At 41.1% G+C, this 22,957-nt stretch overlaps 1 protein-coding gene and 2 long non-coding RNA genes across 3 annotated transcripts; 1 reads left to right on the plus strand and 2 right to left on the minus strand.

Moving 5' to 3' along the window:
• Positions 1 to 3,478: 3,478 nt before the first annotated feature.
• On the minus strand, positions 3,479 to 12,838 carry ZIC5 (Zic family member 5). Its single transcript, XM_074299448.1, has 2 exons — positions 11,051 to 12,838; positions 3,479 to 5,639 (listed from the first exon to the last, which is right to left on the minus strand). The coding sequence occupies exons 1-2, from the start codon at positions 12,741 to 12,743 to the stop codon at positions 5,197 to 5,199; spliced, it is 2,136 nt and encodes a 711-aa protein (XP_074155549.1). The 5' UTR covers positions 12,744 to 12,838; the 3' UTR covers positions 3,479 to 5,196.
• Positions 10,592 to 20,517, plus strand: LOC141560764 (uncharacterized). The gene is made up of 3 exons (XR_012487808.1): positions 10,592 to 10,754; positions 18,789 to 18,885; positions 20,406 to 20,517. It is a non-coding gene; the product is annotated as an uncharacterized LOC141560764 (long non-coding RNA).
• Positions 18,044 to 22,957, minus strand: LOC141560763 (uncharacterized). Its single transcript, XR_012487807.1, has 3 exons — positions 22,758 to 22,957; positions 19,497 to 20,681; positions 18,044 to 18,535 (listed from the first exon to the last, which is right to left on the minus strand). It is a non-coding gene; the product is annotated as an uncharacterized LOC141560763 (long non-coding RNA).

Consider the following 22,957-nt stretch of genomic DNA (forward strand, 5'->3'; position numbering starts at 1 on the left):
CCAGCAAAGGAGAACAAATCGCTGACAAAGGGGAGCGCCTTCAATTCAGCGGCGTCGTTAGGGCAACCCTAAAGTATTCCTGCGATAATAAGTTCCACTTCAAAGGGCTTCTCATTCAGCGGAGACTGCTTCGCACTTTTATTAAGTCCGGGCTTTTTCACTTGGAGGAATCATCTGTTTGGTTATTTTTCATCGTGTTTATTTTTCACCATTCACACAGTACTTGTATTAAATAAACAAAGAACAATTGCTCTGCAAATAAAAGTACTTAGGTGGGGAGAGAAGGAAGAGGAATTGGGGATCTGGTTCTCTTTCCCCCTCTCTAACATCACTCCCCTCCCCCGCACACACGCACGCACGCACACACACGTACACACATCAGTACGTTTTCTCTCCCTTTCTCTTCTTCGTTCTATTCCTCTCATCTATGTGTTACCCCCCTCCTTCTAAAGTTGGCGCCGATTCTGAGAATATTAAAAAAGAATGGGATGGAATCCAAAAGAAAAAAATATATGAGAGGTTCTGATGAGGTGAAAATTGACTGAACTAACATGGCATGAAAGTAAAGGTCAATGCAACTGTATCTTAATAGAGTGTCTCGAATCGAGGTGGACTGTTTTGAATGCGTCTTGCTTCTGCTGTGCTCATTGCCATAGCAATCCTAACGCTCCATGTTGATGTACCATAAAAGCAGTAGTTTGAATTTCAAAGAACGTGCCTTTGAACTTCTCCCTGCCTGATTAGGCACTGGCGTAGTGTGTGAATGTGTGGATGGGAGTGTTTTTGTGTGTCTATGTGTGTGCATGTGGGTATGTGTGTTTATGTAAGTGGGGTACGTGTGTGTTAGAACCCTGGTGGGTGAAGAGGTGACTTTTCTTATAGATCCTTGGAAGTGGGGATGGGAAGAATTCTTTGAAGTGTATTGTTGTTGGGGGGGTCATGAGATATAGATCTGTCTAGCTACTTATCTGGATAAAGGAATTGTGTAAGGATGTGGGACATCAAGTCTATATTTATATCTTTCTCTTTTTCTTCCCAAGATTCGGCCAGTTCTCTAGGCTGCTTATTCAACCTTTAGTAGAGAAAAGCATTTTTTTTTTTTTAACCTTTTCCCATAGGTAAGGAACATTAGAAAACATAAAATTGGGACAGAAAAACCTCTTCCGGTAGATAGCGCAGTTTGTTTGTTTGTTTGTTTTTAAGAAAATAAAAAGTATTCCTCTCCACTAGCTTCTATAAACACGGGATATAAAAGATGTTTCTGCCGCGTAATTATAATGACTAGTAATAGATGTGCCTGAATATTGCTGAAGTGTGTGGTAAGTACTTGTATGTGAGTCAACATTTCCTACTGCCAATAAGACCATAGTGTGTTTGGAGCCTTCCTTTCTCCTTAGGGTATACAATTCTCACATTCAGGCTTTTTGAAAGTATGCTAAAGTTTAGAAATACTGGCTTTAACCACCTTGAACTAAAAAACTATAAATAATCATGTTTTGAGATGTCTCTTAGCCCGGATGGAATACAAAGGTAGATGATTTAAACAGTGTTTGTGAGGGGCACGTTTGCCTAGGAAAGATGAAGTCTTTGATGATGGCCAACGCAGTGTCAATAAGTGGCTTTCTTTGAGACATATTCAGATGGGAACGTCTTGGTTGCCAATTGCCATAGAAATCTTAACACACCATGAAGATTGTCCGAGCGCCAAGCCTTCCGTTCTGGACTAAATTACTTTGAAGTGGCGCAGGACGTGTAGTGGTCAATTTTAACTCTATAGACTGGACAGAGAACACTGGGAGTGGGAGATTGTGCGTTTTAAAGCAGAAAATAAGAAGGGGAAACTTGTTTTATACACTCTATACAAGGTTCTGCTCATTGTCAGATATCTTTTATATTTGCCATGAATGATTCATGTCTTGGTGGCTTTGTGTAGCCCTCCTTTTCAAAAGAAACTTCATTAGAGAGCTATAAGTTTTCCCATTGATTGGAGCCCTCATTTATGAGTGTTTTTCTCCTTCCTATGTTGGTTATTGTCATTTTGCTAGCAACAACTCTTTACAATCTGTTTCACCTTTACTACATTTATCAAAACTGACTTTAAAAACATTATAACCTTTTTGAAGAAACTGTTGACATCTCTTCCTGTTGTTTTTAAATTTTATGCCATTTTCACCCTTGAAATTCTGTAACTGAATTTTCAACTTTGTAATTATTTTTAAAAATTTAATCCAATAATGTTTTACCATTACAACAAAACCTAACTTAGCCTCAAAATTTACAAATCAAAATGACCATCTTTTGATCTACACTAACACCCACATATCCCTCTCCAAATAATCAGTATAAAAGAAATTTGAAGCTAGCTATTTCACTGCTTTTATCCTATCTCGGATTCAATATCGTTAATTCAACCACTCTAGATTTTGCTCTGGATATTTCCCTTTCAGGAAACGCTCCCTCTTTTTCACCTCTTCCTTTATTTCTCTTTAAAGAAAAACACAATTAAACTCTAAAGAAATGCTATACATTTAGTTTTCATCTTCTTATTCTATTTCTAAGGATATTATTCAAATTAGCAAAATTAACACATAATACATATACATATACAAACACACCATGAATTTAACATATTTATCCTTCAGATAGCATCCAGGACCTATATCCTAAGATAAATAGCAAATTAAATAAAATTGAATTATAAACATTTTTATGATTGTGAGCCTATATGGTATAATAGGCCAGAAATCTGCCCAATGAACTGCATTAGTAACATAAGTATTGCTAGATACAGATATGCAGCTATAAAACATAGTCAATAAATAATACTCTTTCACTGAGAGTTTAAAAAAAAAAACACCTAATAATCACTTTTGCTTGATTTCTATTGGAGGTACAGATTCCTTTTTTGGGGATGTCTTATGAACTGAAATCTGTGGGAAAACGAATAATCCTATGTGTGGAAAAGTATATAAAATAGTAACACAGTCCTTCATTTCAAAATAAATAATTTTGTAAAATAAAAAGTATAGTGCAAACTATTGTTGAAAAAACATAAAACATTATAAATCAGAAATAATTTATCCTATTAAATTTTATGAAACATAAATTAACCTCCAAAAATCCATCTCTTACTCTTATTTTGTTTATTTGGAATGTGAGAATTTGCAAATCAAGTAAACTTTGCAAGTGTTAAATTATTTTGTATCCAATTTCTGTCTTTTTTTCTTCTAAAAGCAGGGTTTATATCTCTTATATTCATCATAGCAATCTGAAGACAATATTTAAAGGCTTCCAAAGTAACAGCACCATGCACTGTACTAGTAATATATCTATAAACTATATGTATATATATATATATATATATATATATTATTTCATAACCAACACAATGCAAAGGAGACATGCAGGAAGAGTCTTGTTTTTCACATTATGCTATTCATTCAAGTAACTTTAAAAATATATTTTCACTTTCTTTTTTTTTTTTTTTTATACAAACCATGGAATCATAAATGACAATCTTTCACCAAAATTTATAATATAATTCTTTGGTGTGCTTTGTACTCTTCCAGGATGAAGGTAAGGATAGGGATGGGGGTGGGGGAAAAGATGGTCTGAAAATAAATTAATTCAACTGTACAAAATAATAGTGTTCACATACAAGTTATTAACAACGACAAGACTACATCAACCACTCACAGCACACAAAACAAATTTTTATAAACCCTGGGGAGGGGGTGTCTTCAGGGTCTCTGAGGATAAATTAGTGCTCTTTAGTGTATTTGTATGATGTTTATGATGGACTAACATTTTGCACATGAGATGTGTTGTACCAACCGAAAATAAATTGACTAAGAGTTATTGTCCTAGGTTCTTGACCTTTTATTTCCTAGCTTGACAGCTATGGCAAAGGCCACACATTCATCACTGTTTGGCTGTAACTATAAACCTTTTAACTTTTTTAATATTTATAACAATCCCCTTCCCCCCCCCCCCCTTAATGTAAATCACACACTACACACTGTCATTTTCAAATGGCAAGGAGTTTTGTGTGCTCAGTGTTCAGGTGGAAAAAATACAAACAGGGCTTCAGGCAGTGGAAAAATAAAGCATTTTAAAGGATTGATACACAATAGTATAAAAGAGGGGTTGGTTTGTTTAAAAACAACTTTTTTTTTGGGGGGGGGGGAATAGGCATAACACCAGCATCACAGCTTCTTAGACTTGACTGTTACCTTGGCATCTTCAAGAACTGATGACATAATGACATATTCTATTTATTACACAAGTGGTTTGGACACAGTATAGAGGCAGCATCTTATTTTCCAGATTTAAAAAAAAAGACTTAGCAAAGTGAAAAGAAAGCACTTGAATTTCTAAAATTTTATCACAGTATCACAGTTGTCAAATAGCAGCAGCTTTCTCTCCAGATTTGCTTGAATGATCACAGTAGTATAAAATATGGAGATAGATTAAGATTGCTGCATTTAAAAAAAAAAAACATACAATTTGGGGAGCAAGGAAATAATCCCATATAAAAATACCATATTATGGAGAGGCCAATGACATAAGAGTAGAAAGTAAAAATTTACAAAATCTCATAACTGAAAGAAGAAGGGTCTTACAAATTTTTTTTGGACTCATATGCAGTCCAAACTCTGTTGGCAATGCAGCAGTTGGTAGTTTACAATCAAGAAGCCATTGCAGAATCAGGGCTTAACTAAGCTAAAAAAGCAGCCCACAAAATGGTGTCAATGGTTTTTGAGAGGCACTCCAGGAAATGCAGAGGGCCTTCTTAGTTTGTAGTCTCAGTCCTTCCTCAATACTCTTTTCCACCCTTACAAGGACTAGTGCATTGACATTGGCAGTGTATATCTCCACAAATTGATCTGGCTGTCCATTCATTTCCCTGGGCACATTAGCCCCCACATTCCCTATCCCCCTGCAACATACAACTTAGTTCACTGAGTTAGTCCAGCTTGGTAAAAAAAATTTTAAAGAAAAAAAGTTCCAAGTATCTTAATTAAATTAAGTATACAAACACCATAGGGTTTCATACAGAATAAATAGGATTAGTTAAACCAGGTGGCATGTCTGAGCCATCAGGTTTGTTTCAGGCTCTACACTGTCTCAGTTCAGGAAATAGTCCAAAGATGTCTATACTGAAAACTTTTATTATTATTTTGACTAGCATTATTTCTAGTGAATAGTTCTTGCAGCATCAGAGTTCCCATACATTTCTTCATCTTCTGATTCTGAAGTAGTTCCATTGCTGGAAGGTGTATGGAGATGATTTGGTGTTCCACTGGCCTGACAAACATACCACTCATTGAGATTGGTGACCTGAGGGGAAAGAGTGGCAGATCGGCTCCTGGCTGGGTCCAAGACAGGAGACAAGGGAGCTCCTATTGGAGTCCCCATTGATGGATAACCAAGGGCACCTGGAGAAGGTGGGGGAGACTTGCAATGGATCTTCATGTGCTTCCTCAAGGAGCTAGGATGTGTGTAAGATTTGTCACAGCCTCGAATCTTACAGTAGTAGGGTTTATCACTGGTATGGACATGGGAATGTTTCTTTCGGTCACTGCTATTGGCAAACTTCCTGTCACATCCGTCGAATTCACATTTAAAGGGTTTTTCCCCTGAAACAGAGAACAGACAAAGTTATCAATTGCCTTCCAGAAATTTCCAGCTTGATTGTGAAATCCTGAAGAATAAATAAAGGTTCATGTCCCTTTACAATTCACAACCAACCCAAGAAATATGGTCTGATCCTTTTTTGCAGGTTGCAAATTAGGATGAGGGGGTGGAGTCTATTGGCATAACAGTTCTCCCTAGAGCATAAGAAAATAGAAATCATAAGTTTTGGGCTCAGATTATAGCAACAGAAGCAATAGCAATAGAATCTTGTAAAGCCTCATAAAAATATGAATATATTATATGAATATATAATATATATTTAAAATGTTATGTATATACTTTAACATATATATATACATATATATATAATCCAAGAAGCATATTCATGAAATATACATTGTTCATATTCTTTCACCCTTTCCACACATAAATGTCTTAACTGCAGACACTCAAGAAAACAAAAGCATTCGCAGAAAGCTGGAGATCCCCTCCCCTAAGAACTCCAATGAATGAAACCACTTTCAAATCCACAAAAGGAAAATAAACATATATACCACATTAAAATTCAAGTAGAGCTACATAATTATAAGGAAATGGTCTTTTTTTTGCCTCAAATTGTGCCCTTCCTCTTGCCTTGCCCCTAATTTCACTGGTGAAAGGAAATCTAAGAGGATATTGATGGGGAAGGGAAGAAAGAAATAAAACAATTTCTCTTCTTAAAAAAAACAAAAAAAAAAACAAACAGCACCTGTAAAACATACAATTTCACCACTGAGTGTTTACAAGCCTAACTGGGCCATCATTGCACTGCTGGTTTCTGCCATCTACCAGCTTTCTTCACAACTTGCAGTGGGATACAGAGCATGACACAACCAAATGGTAACAAATACCAATATTATGAAGAAAGCAGTAGCTGTATAGAACCTCATCCAATTACCTTGAGGCAACGTGCCAGTGAAAAGTATATAAGCAGATCTAATTTAATAGCTTTCTATATTGCCTCAAAGTTAAAAGGCACAGAGAATGTTTATCAGGTTTGGATATTCTCATTACTCCAGAACACAATTTTGTAGCTTCTTCATATATGAATTATAGATAAGATTTCACTGAAGAAAAATCTATTTTGAAAGTGCAAAGACTCCTTAATACTAGAAAATGAGAAAAAGTCACACCTTTGTGTTAAAAAGATGGTAGAATCTATAATAACTTAAATTTTTTTTTTTCTCCACACTTCTTAGAAAAGTGTCTAAATCTATACCTGGAAAAGTGATTTTCAAAAAAATCTGAAATATTGAACACATACTTCCCAATAGTCTTTTTCCAACAAGTTTCAGATATTTAGAGAAGGCTGAAAGTGAAAGCTGAAGTGGGGCCAGGGTCCCTGAGATGGAAGTTCAACTATTTTCAATGATAGAAAGTCACTGTTGTGTCTGGGCCTTAGTTCATAAAAAATCTCCACCCCACAATCGCCTTTTTCAGTATTGAAATATCTGAGTATCTTGTCTTAATCAAATTAAGATGTTTTCTATTTTTAATGAAGTTTTGATTTATTAGAAAAATGTTCATATTACTGAAGGAAACAGTAATGTGTTCAGAGATTCAAAAATAAATTACTGTACCTTAAAATATTATCAAATGTAAGTAGACATTCCAAATATACTCTATCTATGCATACAGAAATGTACAATGAGGGGGGAGGGGGACACCCAGCATCCATAACCAGAATTACATCCTTTAAAATCCTCCAAAAGGTTAGTTACTTAAAAAAAAAAAAAAATGCTGTTAGCTCTTTTTTCAAAGCCTCTGTCAGAATTTTGACATATCCATATCAGGTTTCACAAACGCTAAATTTACATAGTTTCCCACAAACTATAATTGAGATGAGCAGGGAAAGGAAAACTGGTTCTTGTAATGCATTGGGGGGCGGGGAGGAGAGAAGGGGAAGGAAGAAAGATCGAGAAGGGCAGACTGGACGTGGGAAAATGGGATGGGAGTGATTATGAATACGAAGGATGAAAAAATGAAAAGAAGGATAGTTACGAAAGAAACCTTAGAAAACTATTTCTTTCAGATTGTTTAGTGGGGCCAGAGAGATAGCCCAAAAGATGCTTATGTAGATTTTATATTCTAGAGTCTAGATGGATGATTGCAGTCATAATTTAACTTGTTTAAACTATGTTCCGAGAGGCACTGATTCTGAGGCATGCACCACCCTCTCCTGTGATTTCCAAGTCCAACCGAAAGCTTCACAGAAGCTTTCTCGACTAAACGGATACGGATACCGAGCCCATCCATCTTTCAACAGAAGTCTGTTAGAAACAACTCCCGCAGCCAGTCAGGCTCTGAAACTGGTCTTTTTTTGAAGAGAACGGTGAATTACTTGCTTTAGAAGAACGGAGAAAAACCCTAAATCGATAAGGAAGAACTTCTCCAAGGGATCCCAAATCAGCTCTAAAAATGGGAGAAGTTAAGATGTGGAGGAGGGGTAAAAGTGGGGCTGGGGAGTGAAATACCGCAAAAACCGGATAAATAGAGGTAGCTTCCAGGAGAAAGGGGCTGCAGGCAAAGAACACACAAAGCCATTGCTAAGCGTCCCAAAGATGACAAATAAAAGCCCTGAGTAAGAGAGTTTGAATTTGAAATGGCTGGTTTCCCCACTCATATTGTGTGTTAGGATTGTTACCCAGGGGGAAGTACAACCGCAGGTCCAGGCAATTAGAAGTATTTACATGCAAAGATTTGTTTCTTTTAAACTGTAAATAAGTTTCTTCCCCCCAACCCCCAGCTTTCCCGCCTACTCCTCTCTCGCTCTAGCCGAGAGAGTAGGAACTCTGGGATGCTTCACAAAGTTCCAAGGCCTTCTCTCAATCTTGGGAGGAAGGAAGCCATAGCAATTCTAAAGCAGACAATTTGCTGCCTTTCCCTTATTCCCAGGTCATAGTGGATTTCTTGGGAATAATGTTCCCTGATGCCTAAAATGAAAGAAATAAAAATACTTCAAGGAGTGTGAATGCTTAAGATGTTCTCCCTCAATTAATGGGGGAGGGTGGGAGGGGAGGAGAAGGAAAGAATGGAAAGAAATAAAAATAAATTATTTATGCAAAAATGTTAAAAAAAAAAAATTCAGAACCCTTGTCAGTATAGGAGTTTGATCTTTAGGCTTGTTCCTTAGAAGTTCTTGGCTTCTGTGTTCAAGGCTTCACCTTGATCTAGGATGTACACTGTCTTTCAGAAAGAGGTCACATGATCCCATAAGCCCTCAGAAAACTTTTGGGCCTCAGGTGTGTTTTTCTGACTCCTGGAGTTAGTAGCTGGGCTTGGGCCTTTCCAAGCCTGTAAGCTCTGCCCCAGAGCACCACAGCAAGAAAATGAAATCTTAAAATACTCCAAATCCCACATTTGTACTTTGAAGCTTAGCTGGGAATCAACCAACCTAAAAGTGGAAGCCTGGAAAGTAGTAATTTCCAATTAAACAGCAACGAAAAAAAAAAAAAAAAGGGCAGACACCCAAGACCTCTGGTTCAGAGAAGTGGCAAAGAGTAGTAAATTTGGAAGCATTGCTCAGAAAGAATCACATTTCAGGAGCTGTAAATCAGAGATCTCCGTGCTTTTCAAAGATTGGAAATTGATCTAGACCTTTAGTTGGAAAACTCAGCCTTTTTCTGTCCCTAGAGTCTTTCCAAGGAAGGGGTAAACCTTTCATAGGGCTCAAAAGACAGAAGGCTGTCAAGCCTCAAATAGTATTTCATCTTTTTTGGGGGGGAGGAAAGAGAGGGGGAGCAAATAGTATAGGAGAATAGATAGAAAAGTTGAAGTAATTGCAGAGGTACTCTTAGTAATAGGCCCTTTCTGCTATTTAGGAGTGGTTTGTGAGGTAAGGATGTCCTCCAAAATATTAAGGCAGCTACATCTAGATTTGAAAAGAACTGGGAAATCAGACTTCTCCAAAAATCTCCTCTCCCGGTGCAAGTAGTGATCAACTGTGTCCACAACAGTAAAAGAAAAAAAAAAAATAAAAATGGGGCTTTAAATGTGTCAGTTTAGAGGAGAAATGACCGCTGGCCCTTAAGAGTCGAAAACGAAAGGGGGCTGGATTTCTTCAGTTCTTTCCAGAAACAATTCCGGACTCAAACAAATTCTGCAGATAAAAATCTATAATCCTTTCAACCACGGGCTATTCGCCCTTACATTTGGACTACAGTCGTCCGTAATCTGCCTTCCTCTCCGCGGAAACACCCGATAAATCAGGAAAGTAATTATGTAAACTCCAGTTCCTTAAGTATCCTCCGAGGGCTAATATTTGTCTGTCACTATAAATCCCAGCTCTGTTCAATCTTATCAGAGCTTCTGCTCGGGGAGGAGAAGAATTGGGGGTAGGCTAAGGGGTTACCTCCATTACAACCTTCACAATTTAGCCTCAGCCCTTTAAATAAACCCCCAAAGATTTCAGTCGAGGAAAGTTTACCGTAGAGTTACCTACAGAAGCACGCCTCCTAATTTTCCCTTTCCCCAATCCATTTCCGGCCCAAAGAGCAAAATAGACACGAATTTGGAGTTTGTTCTTTCTTCTATTACTTCCTCCAGACTCTAGAGAGACTAGAAACCAATTTCTCCATCCCGAACCTTGGGTGCGAGAGGGACTTTATACTTTAAAGAAGTTCTCTCACCTTTCCCATAATTATTATGGTAGTGAGAGGTTCTGAGGCCTTCACCTAAGGTCTTTTCCTTCAGTCTGGAATATCAGACGAAAACATCTCCCCCTCCCCCAACAACAAAACTCCTCAATTGTGATACACTCTGCGTGTAGAGGGTTAGGGGAAGTGGGTAAAAATTGAAGTGAGTCACCCTCGCTAATCCCCCCCTCCCCACTTTGTACCCCACCCTACTCCAACCCGCCTCCCGCCAATTTCGGGAGAAAAAGAAGGAAGGGGGTACGGGGTGGGGGTGGGGGACTGCAGACCGTCCACGTAGCTCCTTCCACTTCTCCTCCTCCTTCCTGGGCTGCTGCTGCTTGTGGTGTGGTGATGGTTTGGTGTTGGTGGAGCTGTTTGCCTGTCCCGGGCAGTGGGGCTGGAGGGTAGACTGGAGACTTTTCGCCGTGTTGAAAACACAGCGCTGTGAGTCCTGAGTATGCTACCGAATTACTTATTCATGGAAAAAAAAAGGGGAAAAAAAAGAGAAAAAAAAAAGAAGTCACATGTCCGGGTTATACGTATGCGAAGAAAAATAGCAGAAGTGGGGGGGAGAGGGATCAGGACAGAAGAAGGAGAAGCAGCAGCAGCAGAAGCGGCGGCGGTGGCGGAGGAGGGAGGCGGGAGACTGCAGTGGCGGCGGCGGCGGCCTCGGCGGCGGCGGCGGTGGCGGCGGCGGCGGCAGCTGCTATTGCAGCTACAGCCTAGGGAGAGATACCCACCTGTATGAGTGCGCTTGTGAATCTTGAGGTTCTCTGAGCGGGCGAAGACTTTCCCGCACCCGGGAAAGGGGCAGGGGAACGGTTTCTCTCCGGTGTGCACGCGTATATGATTAATGAGCTTGTACTTGGCCTTGAAGGGTTTGCCTTCCCTGGGACAGTCCTCCCAGTAGCAGACGTGGCTGCTCTGTTCCGGGCCCCCCACGTGCTCCACCGTGACATGGTTCACCAGCTCGTGCATGGTACTGAAAGTTTTGGAGCAAGGCTTCGAGGCGGGGGGTGGCGGGTGTTGGTGCTGCTGCTGCTGCTGCTGTTGCTGCTGCTGCTGCTGCTGTTGCTGCTGCTGCTGAGGTTGCAGCTGCAGCTCTTCCTGGTCGATCCACTTGCAGATCAGCTCCTGTTTGATTGGCTGCCGCATGTACCGGAGGAAGGCCCCGGCAGCCGCGGCCGCAGCTGCGGCCGCCGCCCCGGGGTGGTGAGGATGGTGATGGTGGGGGTGGTGAGCTGAAGGAGGCGGAGGAGGCGGAGGTGCGGGAGGTGCGGGAGGTGGAGGATGGTGGTGGTGATGGTGATGCCCGTGTCCGGCTGCCGCCGCCGCTGCAGCTGCCAGGTTCAGGTTTAAGTTCAAGGAACCGTAGCTGTGTAGGGAAGCTGCCGCAGCTGCAGCAGCCGCAGCTGCTGCCGCCGCTGCCCCGTAGTGCGAGTCTCCGGAGCGGGGTCCAAAGGGCGGCTCTGCACGGCCGTACAGTTCCGCGGCGGCCGCGGCCGCTGCAGCCAAACCTAGGCGCATCTGACCATTCAGCGGGTGGGGGTGACTCCCGGGACCCCCAGACGGCTCGTGGAGCCCAGGGAACAGCGCGGGACCCCCGCCGCCTCCTCCTCCTCCAGACCCATCCGCGGCCGAATAGGCTCCAGTCGAGGAAATGAACATGCTGCCAGAGTGGGGAGGCGGGGGTGGGTGCTGGGGGGAGCCTGCCCGGGAATGCTGCTCCCCTCCAAGCGCCCCGTGCATGGCCGCAGCGGGGGCCGTGGTGGAAAGGTCTCTCCTGAGGATGAAGTCCCTGCTGTTGGTCTTGCTGCTGCCGCTAAAGCTGCCACTGCCGCCGCCGCCGCCGCCACCACCACTGTTGGTGGCGGTGTAGCCGGTGAGGGCAGAAGGAGGAGGAGGAGGAGGGGGAGGGGGAGGGGGAGAAGGGGAAGAGGAGGAGGAAAGGGGAGGGGCTGGGGGAGGAGGTGCAGACTGCGCTGCACTGCCCCCACCACTGGGGTAGTTGCCTGCGCCGGACTTCAAGGAGAACGCGGCAGTGGCAGCTGCAACCGCCTGGGCTTCAGGGTGCGCTGAAAGCTGCTGGGAGGGAGGGCTGAGTTTTAGCGCGTTCGCCTGAGCCATGTGCTCGGGCCCGAACGAAGTGAGGGCCACTCCAGGGTCACTCCCCAGATCCCGGGGGTGGAAGTGAGCTGCAGCTGCAGCGGCGGCTGCGGCTGCTGCAACGTGGTGGTGGGAGTGAGCGGGTTGACTCCCCAGTCCGGGGAAGCCTGTCATACTCTGATGAGGATGGGGCTGAGCCGCTGCCAAATCTGCTAATCTCAGCGCCGGCGGATTCCTCTTGCTCAAAGGGGGCTCCATCAATACTACACAATCAGGCCCATAAACCCTCACTGTTATTTTTTTCCCTCTGCCTGCCTTCAAAACCATGTATATATTAAGCGCTCTTTAACTTCTTTTGTCCTTGTCTCCTAACTCCGCTTATTCCTTTTCCCACTCTGTCCTCCAGCGATTGGCAGAACGAATACCACATTTGAGCTGCACAGTGGGACCGAGATTTTGGAAATGGCACGGGTGGGATTGGAGGGAGTCCTCTGATTGGCAGCAGTCTAGGCTGCCCGATTGGCTCCCTTTCAGGCCTGCGGCTCAGCGGGCATCCGCCCTCATGCTAGCCTCAATCTTTGGTTTCGCTTCTAGCCCCACTTGCCTCCCGCCCCCTCCTCCTTGCGTGCCCCCAGTCCCCCCTTCCTTTCAGTAGAAAAGTTGTACTTGTAGAAAGTTTGCTACGCGCGAGTGCGGAATTGAGCGTCTCAGCCACTGAGGGCCAGTGAAGTTGATGCACCTTGCAAAAGCCCAACTCAGGGATCTAGCACACCCTCTCTTATCAAGCGGAAAATTAGCTAACAGGCCCTTCTGGGAATTGAAGAGAGATATTCACAATCGGGAATTAGGAAGATTCCACAACTTCTGACGCAACCACTACCCCACGATCACTCAAAGCAAAACTAGCTCTTGTGAACCCCTTCTCCTTTCCGCCTTCCATTTTTCCCTGCAATCTCAAATCTCAAGAGCGGTTTGTGGGAAGTGGATACATTTATTCACTTAACGTCATCTGAATCAATGTCTCTTGAAACTTTATTTGAGGGAAGAAATTGAATGTGCCCCAGTGGAAAGATCAAGGTTACAGTTAAATGACAGTGGAAGTGGGTATTTCTGAAGTTCACAACACCTACTATTTGATTTCTGGATTACCTGGGTGATGTGACAGTGTGAATAGGATCATTCAGGACAAGTAAAAATTTTTACCTCAATTTTTAGCTAATGGACTCCTTTTCAAGACGATTCAAGACGTTTTCAAGGCGATAGAAATGATTGCTCCTTTGCAGATTTGCAAAATCTTCCACTTCCAAAAACTGCAAAAACAAATTCTTTTTTTAAAAAATCCTAACTCTTTCTTACCTTTTGAAGATAAAGTTGCTGACCTGGATGAATGACATCTCTCCAAGCTAATTAATGTAGCTCGAATCATTTTTAGCAGAATTTCTCCTTCTGGTCAAAGCCACCCAACATATTTGTTCATGATTCTCAAAATTTACTCTTAGAAATGATCTAATAAAAATAAGTCTTGCTCCAACATAATGAAAAACATCCTATCAATTTAGCATCTAATATGTCACCCATTACCGTTTTTTTTTTCCCTTCTTATAAACATCTCTGATAGGTAGCTTGCTTGACCTATAATGATCATGAATTTCTGCAATGTACCTCAACTGTTTTCAACAGGAAACTTTCTATTTTTTTCTCTCACTCCAGTCTTGGTGAGGAACAGGTGTATACCAGGTTTTGTTTTTCTGTTTAGCAAAGTAGGATTGGGTAAGGTTACTTTTTTTAGGTGTCTGACTTTCAAATTCTGGGCATGAAAACTACTCCTCATTTACCAACTATGTTGTAATTAACATACAGAAATTAAGATCACCTTTTTTTTTCTTGTGGGGGGGGGATTGTTTTAAATCAATGCAATCATTCCTCCCCTCCCAACAATTGTAAGGTAGGGTGAAACTTGAAGCTAAATGTCAATTTTCTACTTAGAAATATGGACAAGACCTCAACAGTTTGTTGTCAGCAAGGTCAAAATGGATTCTTATGCAAAACAGCAAGAAAACCTTCCTAGAGAAAGGAATTGTGGTACAGTATTATATAAACAGCAAAAGACATGATGAGGTTAAAACTGGCACCAATCATAGCAGTTTGGAAACCCACCTCTTACCCCAGTCTGGTATATTAAAAAGCACATTACATAACCAAATTTCAGTCTCTTAAAAAAAAAAAAGAATTTTGAAAAAGTGTGAATAGAAAAAAAAATAAGGAAAGCCTGAGATGAAATCAAATGAAATTTATTTTAGGAAATATCACTGGGAGGCAAGGTAGAAAAAGATAGGTGCTTGCCTTCATTGACAAAATATAGGTCTAATTTTCACAGTCTTTTGACAAAGAAAGCCAAATGTTTCAGACAATATTTTCATTTCTTCATGTACACTTAATCACGACTTCTAGAAATAATCTTAAATTCAAAGTTATCCTACCTTAACTGGTCTCATTATTTGTTGGGTTCATTCTTAAATTCTATGGATGAATTTCTCTCATTTGAATTTACTCAGCAATGAACTTTAGTGCTTATACTGGGGAATAGCTTTGAATTCAACCCTTCAAGTTATAGGTAAAGAACTAAAATAAACACACATTGCCCTTTAAAATGGGCTATTGAGTATTTTTATTGTGCTATAAAATGAGGGTTTCCCTCTCCCCTTCAAAATAGCTTTTCCTCAAAATTATAACTGCTCTGTTTTATTGAATTACTGAAATTTAATGGTTAATGGGCAAATGCATGAAGGAAAAGTTGTAAATGGGAGTAATAGTGCTGTAGTGCTCTGTGGAATCTTGTACACGCCTCCTTGTACAACTCGTGTTAAACACAGCATGATATGTATCTGTCATCGATTTAATATGTCTTAATTTAAACGTACCTCACTGATCAATTTCTTTATGGAAACCCTAAAAAAAAGAAAAAAAAAAGATACCTCATAAAAAGTAATATGCATTTTTGTTCCAATTGTCAAGTGAAATGTTTATATGTTAGTTTTATTAATTTCCACAATTTGTGATTTAATATACATAGTGAAAAGATTATTGGCTCAGGCAAGCACACTTGGATGCTAATTTCTGAGTTCTCTTTCTCACAATATAATTTAAACACACATACACAGAGCAAAAACTCTGAAACAATACAACAGCAGGCCAATAACCTCTTGCTAAATAACTGTAAAATAGGTCTAAATTTTAGGCAAAACTAGATTAATAATCAATTTCCTGGAGTGGTCAACCAAAAAAACCATTTTCATTTTGCTCATTTTCTTGATATGATTGTTATAACCATTCTCACTCATAGAGTAATGTTTTTTTTTCAATACCTGAAATCAAAGAAAAAAATTATTTAAAATTCAAGAAGCCTATGAAAAAGTCAATTGCAACACTCACTTTTAAATAAGCATAAAATAATTTTCAAGAGTTAAAAGTATTCAATTAGTCCTTTATCTAATTATTACACTTTCAAATATGACTATAGGCATAAAGTGTAACTGCTATTTTTAATGACCCATAAAATGATAATGGGAGAAAGGTATTGCATTGGGCTTGAGTACTATGATAATTGCCCCCCCAAAAAAAATGTTTTTAAACTATCTGAGTTTCTGGGAAAGAAATAAAATATTGGGAAGGCAGAAAAGATTAATTTTGAGGGTTGTCTGATTCACAAAGCTAACCTCACCCCGAACTACAGCAGACAAAAGAAAGGAGGGGGGGAAAGGGGAGGGGAGAACGAAAAAGAAAGTGCAAAGCACTACATAGTAGTCTGGCAACGGAACCTCCAAGTTGTTTCAGGTCGCGCTACAGGTTCTGAAGAGGAAGCTATGAGCTCGCGTTAGCGCAGCCCACCTTGGCTCGCTGGGCCCTTGGAAGAGGTCCGCTGCTCCATTACCTCACGCCTTGTAAGGCTGCATTCACACAGCCTCCAGCGCACGCTTGATTGCCCTGGCTTAATTATTGAACAGATACAAGTTTCTTTTCGATGGGGGTGGGTAATTAATAAACTATAAGAGGAGTGAATTGGACATTTCCTCGCTTTTGAGCTTTTGTCTATGGTTTTGACCCCGGGGGGTGGAAGGGAGGGAGGGAGGAAAGAAGAGAAGAAGAAGGATAGTGAGGAGGCATTGGTAAAGGAGGAGAAAAGAAAGGCAGTGCAGAAATATTAATAGATGGAAAACCCAGCTTTTATTGTGCCCTAAATTGTTTTATGCTCAATCCTGAATGTTTTTTGCCAAGTTTCTTTTCTTACAAGTTGGGATAGTTGTTGTGATCCGAAATGTAAGGGAGCAGAAACCCAGTAGGACTGAGTTCCAGTTCTAATGTGTATTATATTCTCCTCTGTGTGGATGTGAAAGTGAAATCCTTAAATATTATCTTATTTATTCTACTAGGCACAACATTCTTGTCTATAGGACAATCTAGACAGAATACTTTCATAAGAAGTTCTTGGAATCCTCATTACTTTCCAAACACAGAGCAAAGTGGAGAAGAAAATCAAGAAAGGTGCAGTTTAATTTAACTAATTTACTAAAGCAATGAGAAACTCTAGGTTCAAGAGCTTGTCCCAATTCTCTTAAAAATTGCAAGTCAATTTTAATATGAAGTATAGTCACCCATGGCTGACAGAAACGCTCTATCGCTTCTTAGCAAGAACACTGGGCTCCCTGACACATCCTGCGCTTATCCTGTTCTCCTTTTAGCCAGCAAAGGTTTGCTTCTTTGTCTGCTGAAATAAAGCTATTCTGCTTCCCACACAACCGAGCCCTAACACATACAGAAACACATATTCCATTCTTGAGCTACATAGGGTTCTGCAGGTTGAGGAAGACGTGGATATTCTGATTGATTTTCTCTAAACTGTTTTTGTTTAATCTAAGAAGTGCGTCTTGAAAGTGTCTGAATGGAAGAAACACCTTGTTCATAACCTTAGACAAAAACTCTTATATACAGATGAAGCAGTGACTACTTAAGGTTAACATTAAATAAATGAGTTGTTTGTGAGACAACCTTCTTAATCAAAGTTTGTAGGGGTCCAGGTGGAAAAAGAAAACAGACGTTTCCTGATTATGACCATGTTGAGAAGAGTGTTGACTTTCTGCTTATTATTTCTCCTAAGGTTCTGACAGTCTTGGATTGTCTCTCTTCCACAATGATGCTCCAACACCAGCAATTAAAAATAAGACGCATTTCCTTCATCTTCATTTTTCCTTATTTAGGGCGGCAGTCGAATACAACTACCCAATTATTTTTCTACTTCGAGCTGATTATCAGCTACATTCACTACTGGCTATTGGAAGTTTTAGCCATTAAGATGTATAATTTCTTAGCAACACCTTGAGAAGAAATAAAGATAATTGGGGGAAAAAATAAGAATTTTAAAACTGAAAACAAAGTATTTCCTAATAAGTACGGTTATTAAATTCATATAGTATTTGTAATGCTTACAAGATGTGCTCCTCTTTCTTTTTTTCTTTCTTTTTTTTATTTCCCCTTAGTTCTTTTCCATTTGGACAGCAGTTGTGTAATTAAAAAAAAAAAACCTCAAATTTGCTGTATTGTTACCCCCTGCTCCCACCCCCCTCCCCAAGATCTATACTTCAATATTTGAAGAAGCTGTTGAGATAAATCAAATAGTGACACATTGACGGGTTTACTTGTGTAAGCAATATGGTTAACATATGGCATTGTTATTTATGAATGACAGCATAACTTGTATTACAAAGTCCATTGCTATAATGCTGCAGTTTATTGGAAAGCTGCTCCGCTGTCACTAGTATTCAACCTCCCTGTTTGTATTTCACCTAGGACCCCAAAGGAAAATATTGGAATAATGAAACATTCTCATGTAAGCTAATGCCTCAGGCTTTGTTTTTATTGTTTACTAGAGTAAAAATACTCCCCTAAGGAAATAGAGGACGCAGTGAGACAATAAAGTCCTCCTGAGCACAATCCCAATTCCACAGTCCCGACAGACAGTGACTAGTGGTCTGCTTGCATTTCTCCCATTCTTCCTCTTCTAGACAAACGAACAGTGATTGCCGCATTCCCAAATAGCTCTCGAGCACATTTTTATATAGCAACTTAAAAAAAAAAAATAAGCATAAGCTACAAAACAATAAATGTTAACGGTTAAGGAGAAAAAGTAAAGGATTTAGCAAATTTCTCAAGCATTGTAGCAGGCAGCCGCCCATGCTTGCTACTTGCGTTCAAAAAAAAAAAAAAAAAAAAAAAAAAAGGTATTTAAAAGTTACTACTTTGGCTGAGATTTTCATTATTTCCCTTTTCTTTTACATTACACTTCTGTTAAACTGACAAAGAACTTTTGTTCCGAAGTGTGTTTTACAGAGGGAGGCTACACCGCCACACATGTGGTCTTTCACGGGTCAGAGGTCGAACGGCCTAGAAGTGGCTAAGATCGGCAGAATCAAAGGTAACCTGCAACTTAATATCCTGTTGATGATCTTGTTGAATTTATGAGTGTCTGTGATACAGACAACGGTGCAAGTGATTCTGTTAAATAGGTCTGTTCTTTTCAGGTTAAATAGTTTCATCTCTCCACCATTCCCATGTTTTTATCTCCCCTCTCTTGACCCCCATTCCCTTTCCTTAAGGGAAAAAGATAAAAAAAAGTTTAAAGTGTATAGTGATAACGCATCTTATCTCCACTTTAAACAGGTCAGGTTTCCTTTTTGTTTCCCTCTCCTTCCACTTATGAATTTGCATATATCTATTCTATATAGGGAAGTTAATCTACAGAAATGCACAATGAGAAATAGATCTACCATTTAAAGTACATTGGGTCTTTGGAGTATACTTTACATTTCTTGAGCACTGGTAATCATTGTTCTTCTACCCATCCCACCCCCTACAAATAGCATACTCCCCACCCCCCATAAATGAAAAAGCTCAGAAGAGGAAAACAAAAACACAGTTCAATCTAATGCAAACTCTCCAGTCCTCGCCAACCCCACCATCCCCATGCTCAAGGAGCCAGTAGCAAGCTCCAGTGAGATTTCAAAAGAACAATTTTGGAAAACTTACAAAGAGGGAAATGTTTGCCCAGTTGAGGCAGTTGTTTGTTGTGCTGCAAAACGGGCACTTCCAGAAACCTGTTGAAAAACTTATTTCAGAACAACAATTTAAAGAGCAGTTTGGCCGCTTTCTTTCTTCAGAGAACAAGTTAAAGTCTATATTTGTAGCAATAGTTCTCAAAGCACTTGCAGTTTCTCTCTCTTAACTCCCTTTTGCTCGATCTTGCTCTTTCTCTCTTCCCTTTCCTTCCTTTTTCACCCAGTGACAGGAGGGAAAGAGGTTTTGCGGTTTGTAGAGAAATAAAGCACTTCTTAGAGGGGACGGCGACGTGACTTTGAACTTGGATCAGCTCCTCTGTTTCCTGCAGAGAGAGTAGAACTGGAGCCCTGAAAGAATAGCAGAGAGAGTCCAGCCTGCGGGGTCTCCGACTGGAATTAACGAATTCCCTACAAACTACCCCATTGCAGGCTCCTGAAGCCACAGAGCCAGAATTCAGCAGGGTGATCTTAATATGAGAATGGTAATGAGAAAAAGAAAAATCAAAGAAAAATTAGAGAATAGGAGGAAGGGCGAGGGAAACAGAGAAGTCAAGAGAGAAAATAAAAGAGATAGATGGAAGGAAAGGAAGAGGAGAAGAGGTCATAATGGATTTGACTATCCAGTGTAATATTTTTTACAATCAAATATAAAGAATTCTTACAAGTAAAATGGAAGAAAATATTTTCTTTAGAGAATCGTTTAGTACCAAGACATTTTCAGTTATTCTGTCTTCATCCTTATGACCAACAAGAAAGAGTAAATAATAAATGTGTATTAATTGTGTATCTGAATATTTTGGACTAAAGGGAAGTAATCTCTCTGTGTCTGTCTGCCTATCTGTCTATCTCTCTTTCTCTCCTTTTTTTTTTTTCCTTTAAGGAGTAGGGGGCCAGCCATGATTTCCCACTTTCTTAAATACTTAGGCTGATAGGTGAAATAGGAAACCTCCCTGACTTCAGGAAGAAGGACCAGACTTCCAAGAACCCGGCGGAAAAAAACTCGGCTTTTGGAGGAGATGACTCTGTCCAGAACAACGACCGAGAGTGGCAGCTGCGTTGCAGGTTTAAGAGCTGGGGTAAGCCAGAAGAGGCGAGTTGGGACAAGCCTAGAAGGTGACTGGGGAGGACAGCTGATTTTCAGGGATCTTCTTGAAACCTAGAGAAATAAACAAACAAAAACGGCTTTTGAAGAAGACAAAAAGACAAACCGATATTTGCTAGTTCTAACTGGTTCGAAGACAAAAGTGTTTGATTTTTTTTTAAACCCTAACTCAAACTCACAAAAACCTGTAAACAAAACTCCTGATTTCCGGGAGTCAGGCGAGGAAAAGTCGGTGGCTAGCACTGTGTCTTTAATTCACACCTCAGCAGACCCCGGATTCGTCGTTTTTCTTTATCTGTTTAGTTCTATCATTTTATTGTTAACAGGAAACTACCAAAACCTCTAAGAGAGAACTGCCAGTATCTTCTCCTAGTTTACGGATATGCGGACTTGTGCCGTGAACTAAGACAGCTAAAAGAAAAAGGTACGCTGGATTTTCGACAGTGAAAATGTTTGACTCCAGGCAAATGATGATGATCATGATGATGGTGATAGTGACGATTGATAATTCATGATGATGATGATGTTGATTTTAACAACAACAACAGCAATATTTGTGTAGACTTTGAAAATAATACATAAAGCCGTGTATATCTGTCTTGGTGTCTTTGGCGGGGGCATGACGCTGACACATTCAAATTTTGGATAGCGTTAGCTTTAAAACACACACAAAGGTAACACCATGCTCCTCCAAATCCTGCTGATTTTGATATTTAATTTCATATTGACCACAAATAGTTACATTGTATTTAAGCAACTTCAAAACAAGCCGCAAGTAGGGGTCAGGGCCGTGTAAACATTTACTGTAAGAAGGCTCCGGCTGAAGAGAATAGCAAAAGCAGAAGCTGACTTTGTTGTTTGGGGACCTACAGTGAAGGTGGGGGTGGTATTTGTATGTGTATTGGAGAAAGAGGTGTTTCTCTTTCTCTCCTTCCTTCATTACTTCTCTCTTCCTTCCACCCAGGAATAAATTTTAATAATGTAAAATTAAAGGAGGGGAAGGAACACAGGGGGGAAAAAAACCTGAAAAGGAAACACTTCTCTTTGCATTCCATTTCTCTATTCTCCCTTTTGCCTATTCTTCAAACCCAACTCAGAAGAATCTTAGCACAGACTTGCAGCCTCTAGTGTGTTTATTAGAATTCTATCCCTATTCACCCGCAACTTCTCAGGGTTCCTGAAACAACCGTTTTTGGTTTTGCTTTTAAAAATAAAATAAAATAAAACGTAATGGCAGCAAGGGCTAGCATTCTCTTTTTATCTCTTTGTGGCATTTGTAGCGGTGGTGGCCGTAGTTGCTGCTGCTGCAGTTGCCAGAACCCAATGACCTTTTCCAAAAAGCCCAGGATGTGAGGGCCGCCTTTTCCTACCTTACCCATTCAAACACTGCACTGACAAACCTGTGACCCTCAGACCCACTTGCCCTGAGCCAAGTGCAGTGGCGCCTTTCGCCTTGTGCCTCTGGCGCCCACCACCATCACCACCCCAGCTCTCTCCAGAGCCTCTACCAGTGGCAGCGGTGGACGCTGGCGCTGGGGGCGCAAGGTTCCTGGATGTGGCGATAGCCTCTGTGGCTACAGCTGCCTCTGCGGCTTCAGTCTCTTGGACCCAGCTAAGGAGAAGGGGTTGGGGGCCGGGGGGAGGGGACAGGGTGGAGAGAAAGAGGAATGAAAGCTAGAAGAGAAGCTATGGGGAGGCGGGAAGGACTTGGGGCCCAGATAGCGGCGATTAGCCGTCTGGGAGGTAGTGCTGGCAGAGGGGAGGGGGAGGGGGAGGGGCCGGGAAAGGGGAAAGTGTGGATTGACTGGGCCGCCGTGACCAATGAGCTGGCTCTGCTAGAGTGACCGAGCGGTTGTTAAAGGGGGCGGTGGAAGAGGAGCTGCCAGTCCAGACAGAGAGGGGAGGGAGGGTGACTAGAGAAGGGGAGGAGAAGGAGAAGAAAGGGGGTGGGGGAGGGGAGAAAAAAAAAAAGAAAGCAAAATATAAAAAATAAAAACAGGAGGCCATAGCAACACCCCTCAATATAAACCGCGGGGGAGGAGAGAGAGGGAGAGGTGTTTGGTGGCAGCGGCAAATAAACCCCAACGCCAGGAGAAAGGGGAAAAGATTTCAGCTTTGGATTCCCCGCACTTGCTAGTTCCAGAGAGAATACTCCATCCTCATGGGCTGCTGCTGTTGCTGTTGCTACTGCTGCTGCCGTTGTTGCTGCTGCTGATTCCCGGTTCCCTGCCTGGGCACTGAGAGAGACAGAAACTCGGAAAGAGAGAGAAAGAGATCACTTTTTAAAATTGTCGTTATTGTTTTTAATCCTCCTCCACTCTCCCTCTCCC

This window comes from Sminthopsis crassicaudata, chromosome 3 (genome assembly GCF_048593235.1).
Source record: "Sminthopsis crassicaudata isolate SCR6 chromosome 3, ASM4859323v1, whole genome shotgun sequence".
In the NCBI taxonomy this organism is placed as follows: domain Eukaryota; kingdom Metazoa; phylum Chordata; class Mammalia; order Dasyuromorphia; family Dasyuridae; genus Sminthopsis; species Sminthopsis crassicaudata.

Coding starts and splice junctions, on each gene's coding strand:
- ZIC5 (XM_074299448.1), bottom strand. CDS start 12,743: ATGGTTTTGAAGGCAGGCAGAGGGAAAAAAATAACAGTGAGGGTTTAT. Junction 5,640..11,050: donor TCACAAGCGCACTCATACAG/GTGGGTATCTCT, acceptor TCTCTGTTTCAG/GGGAAAAACCCTTTAAATGT.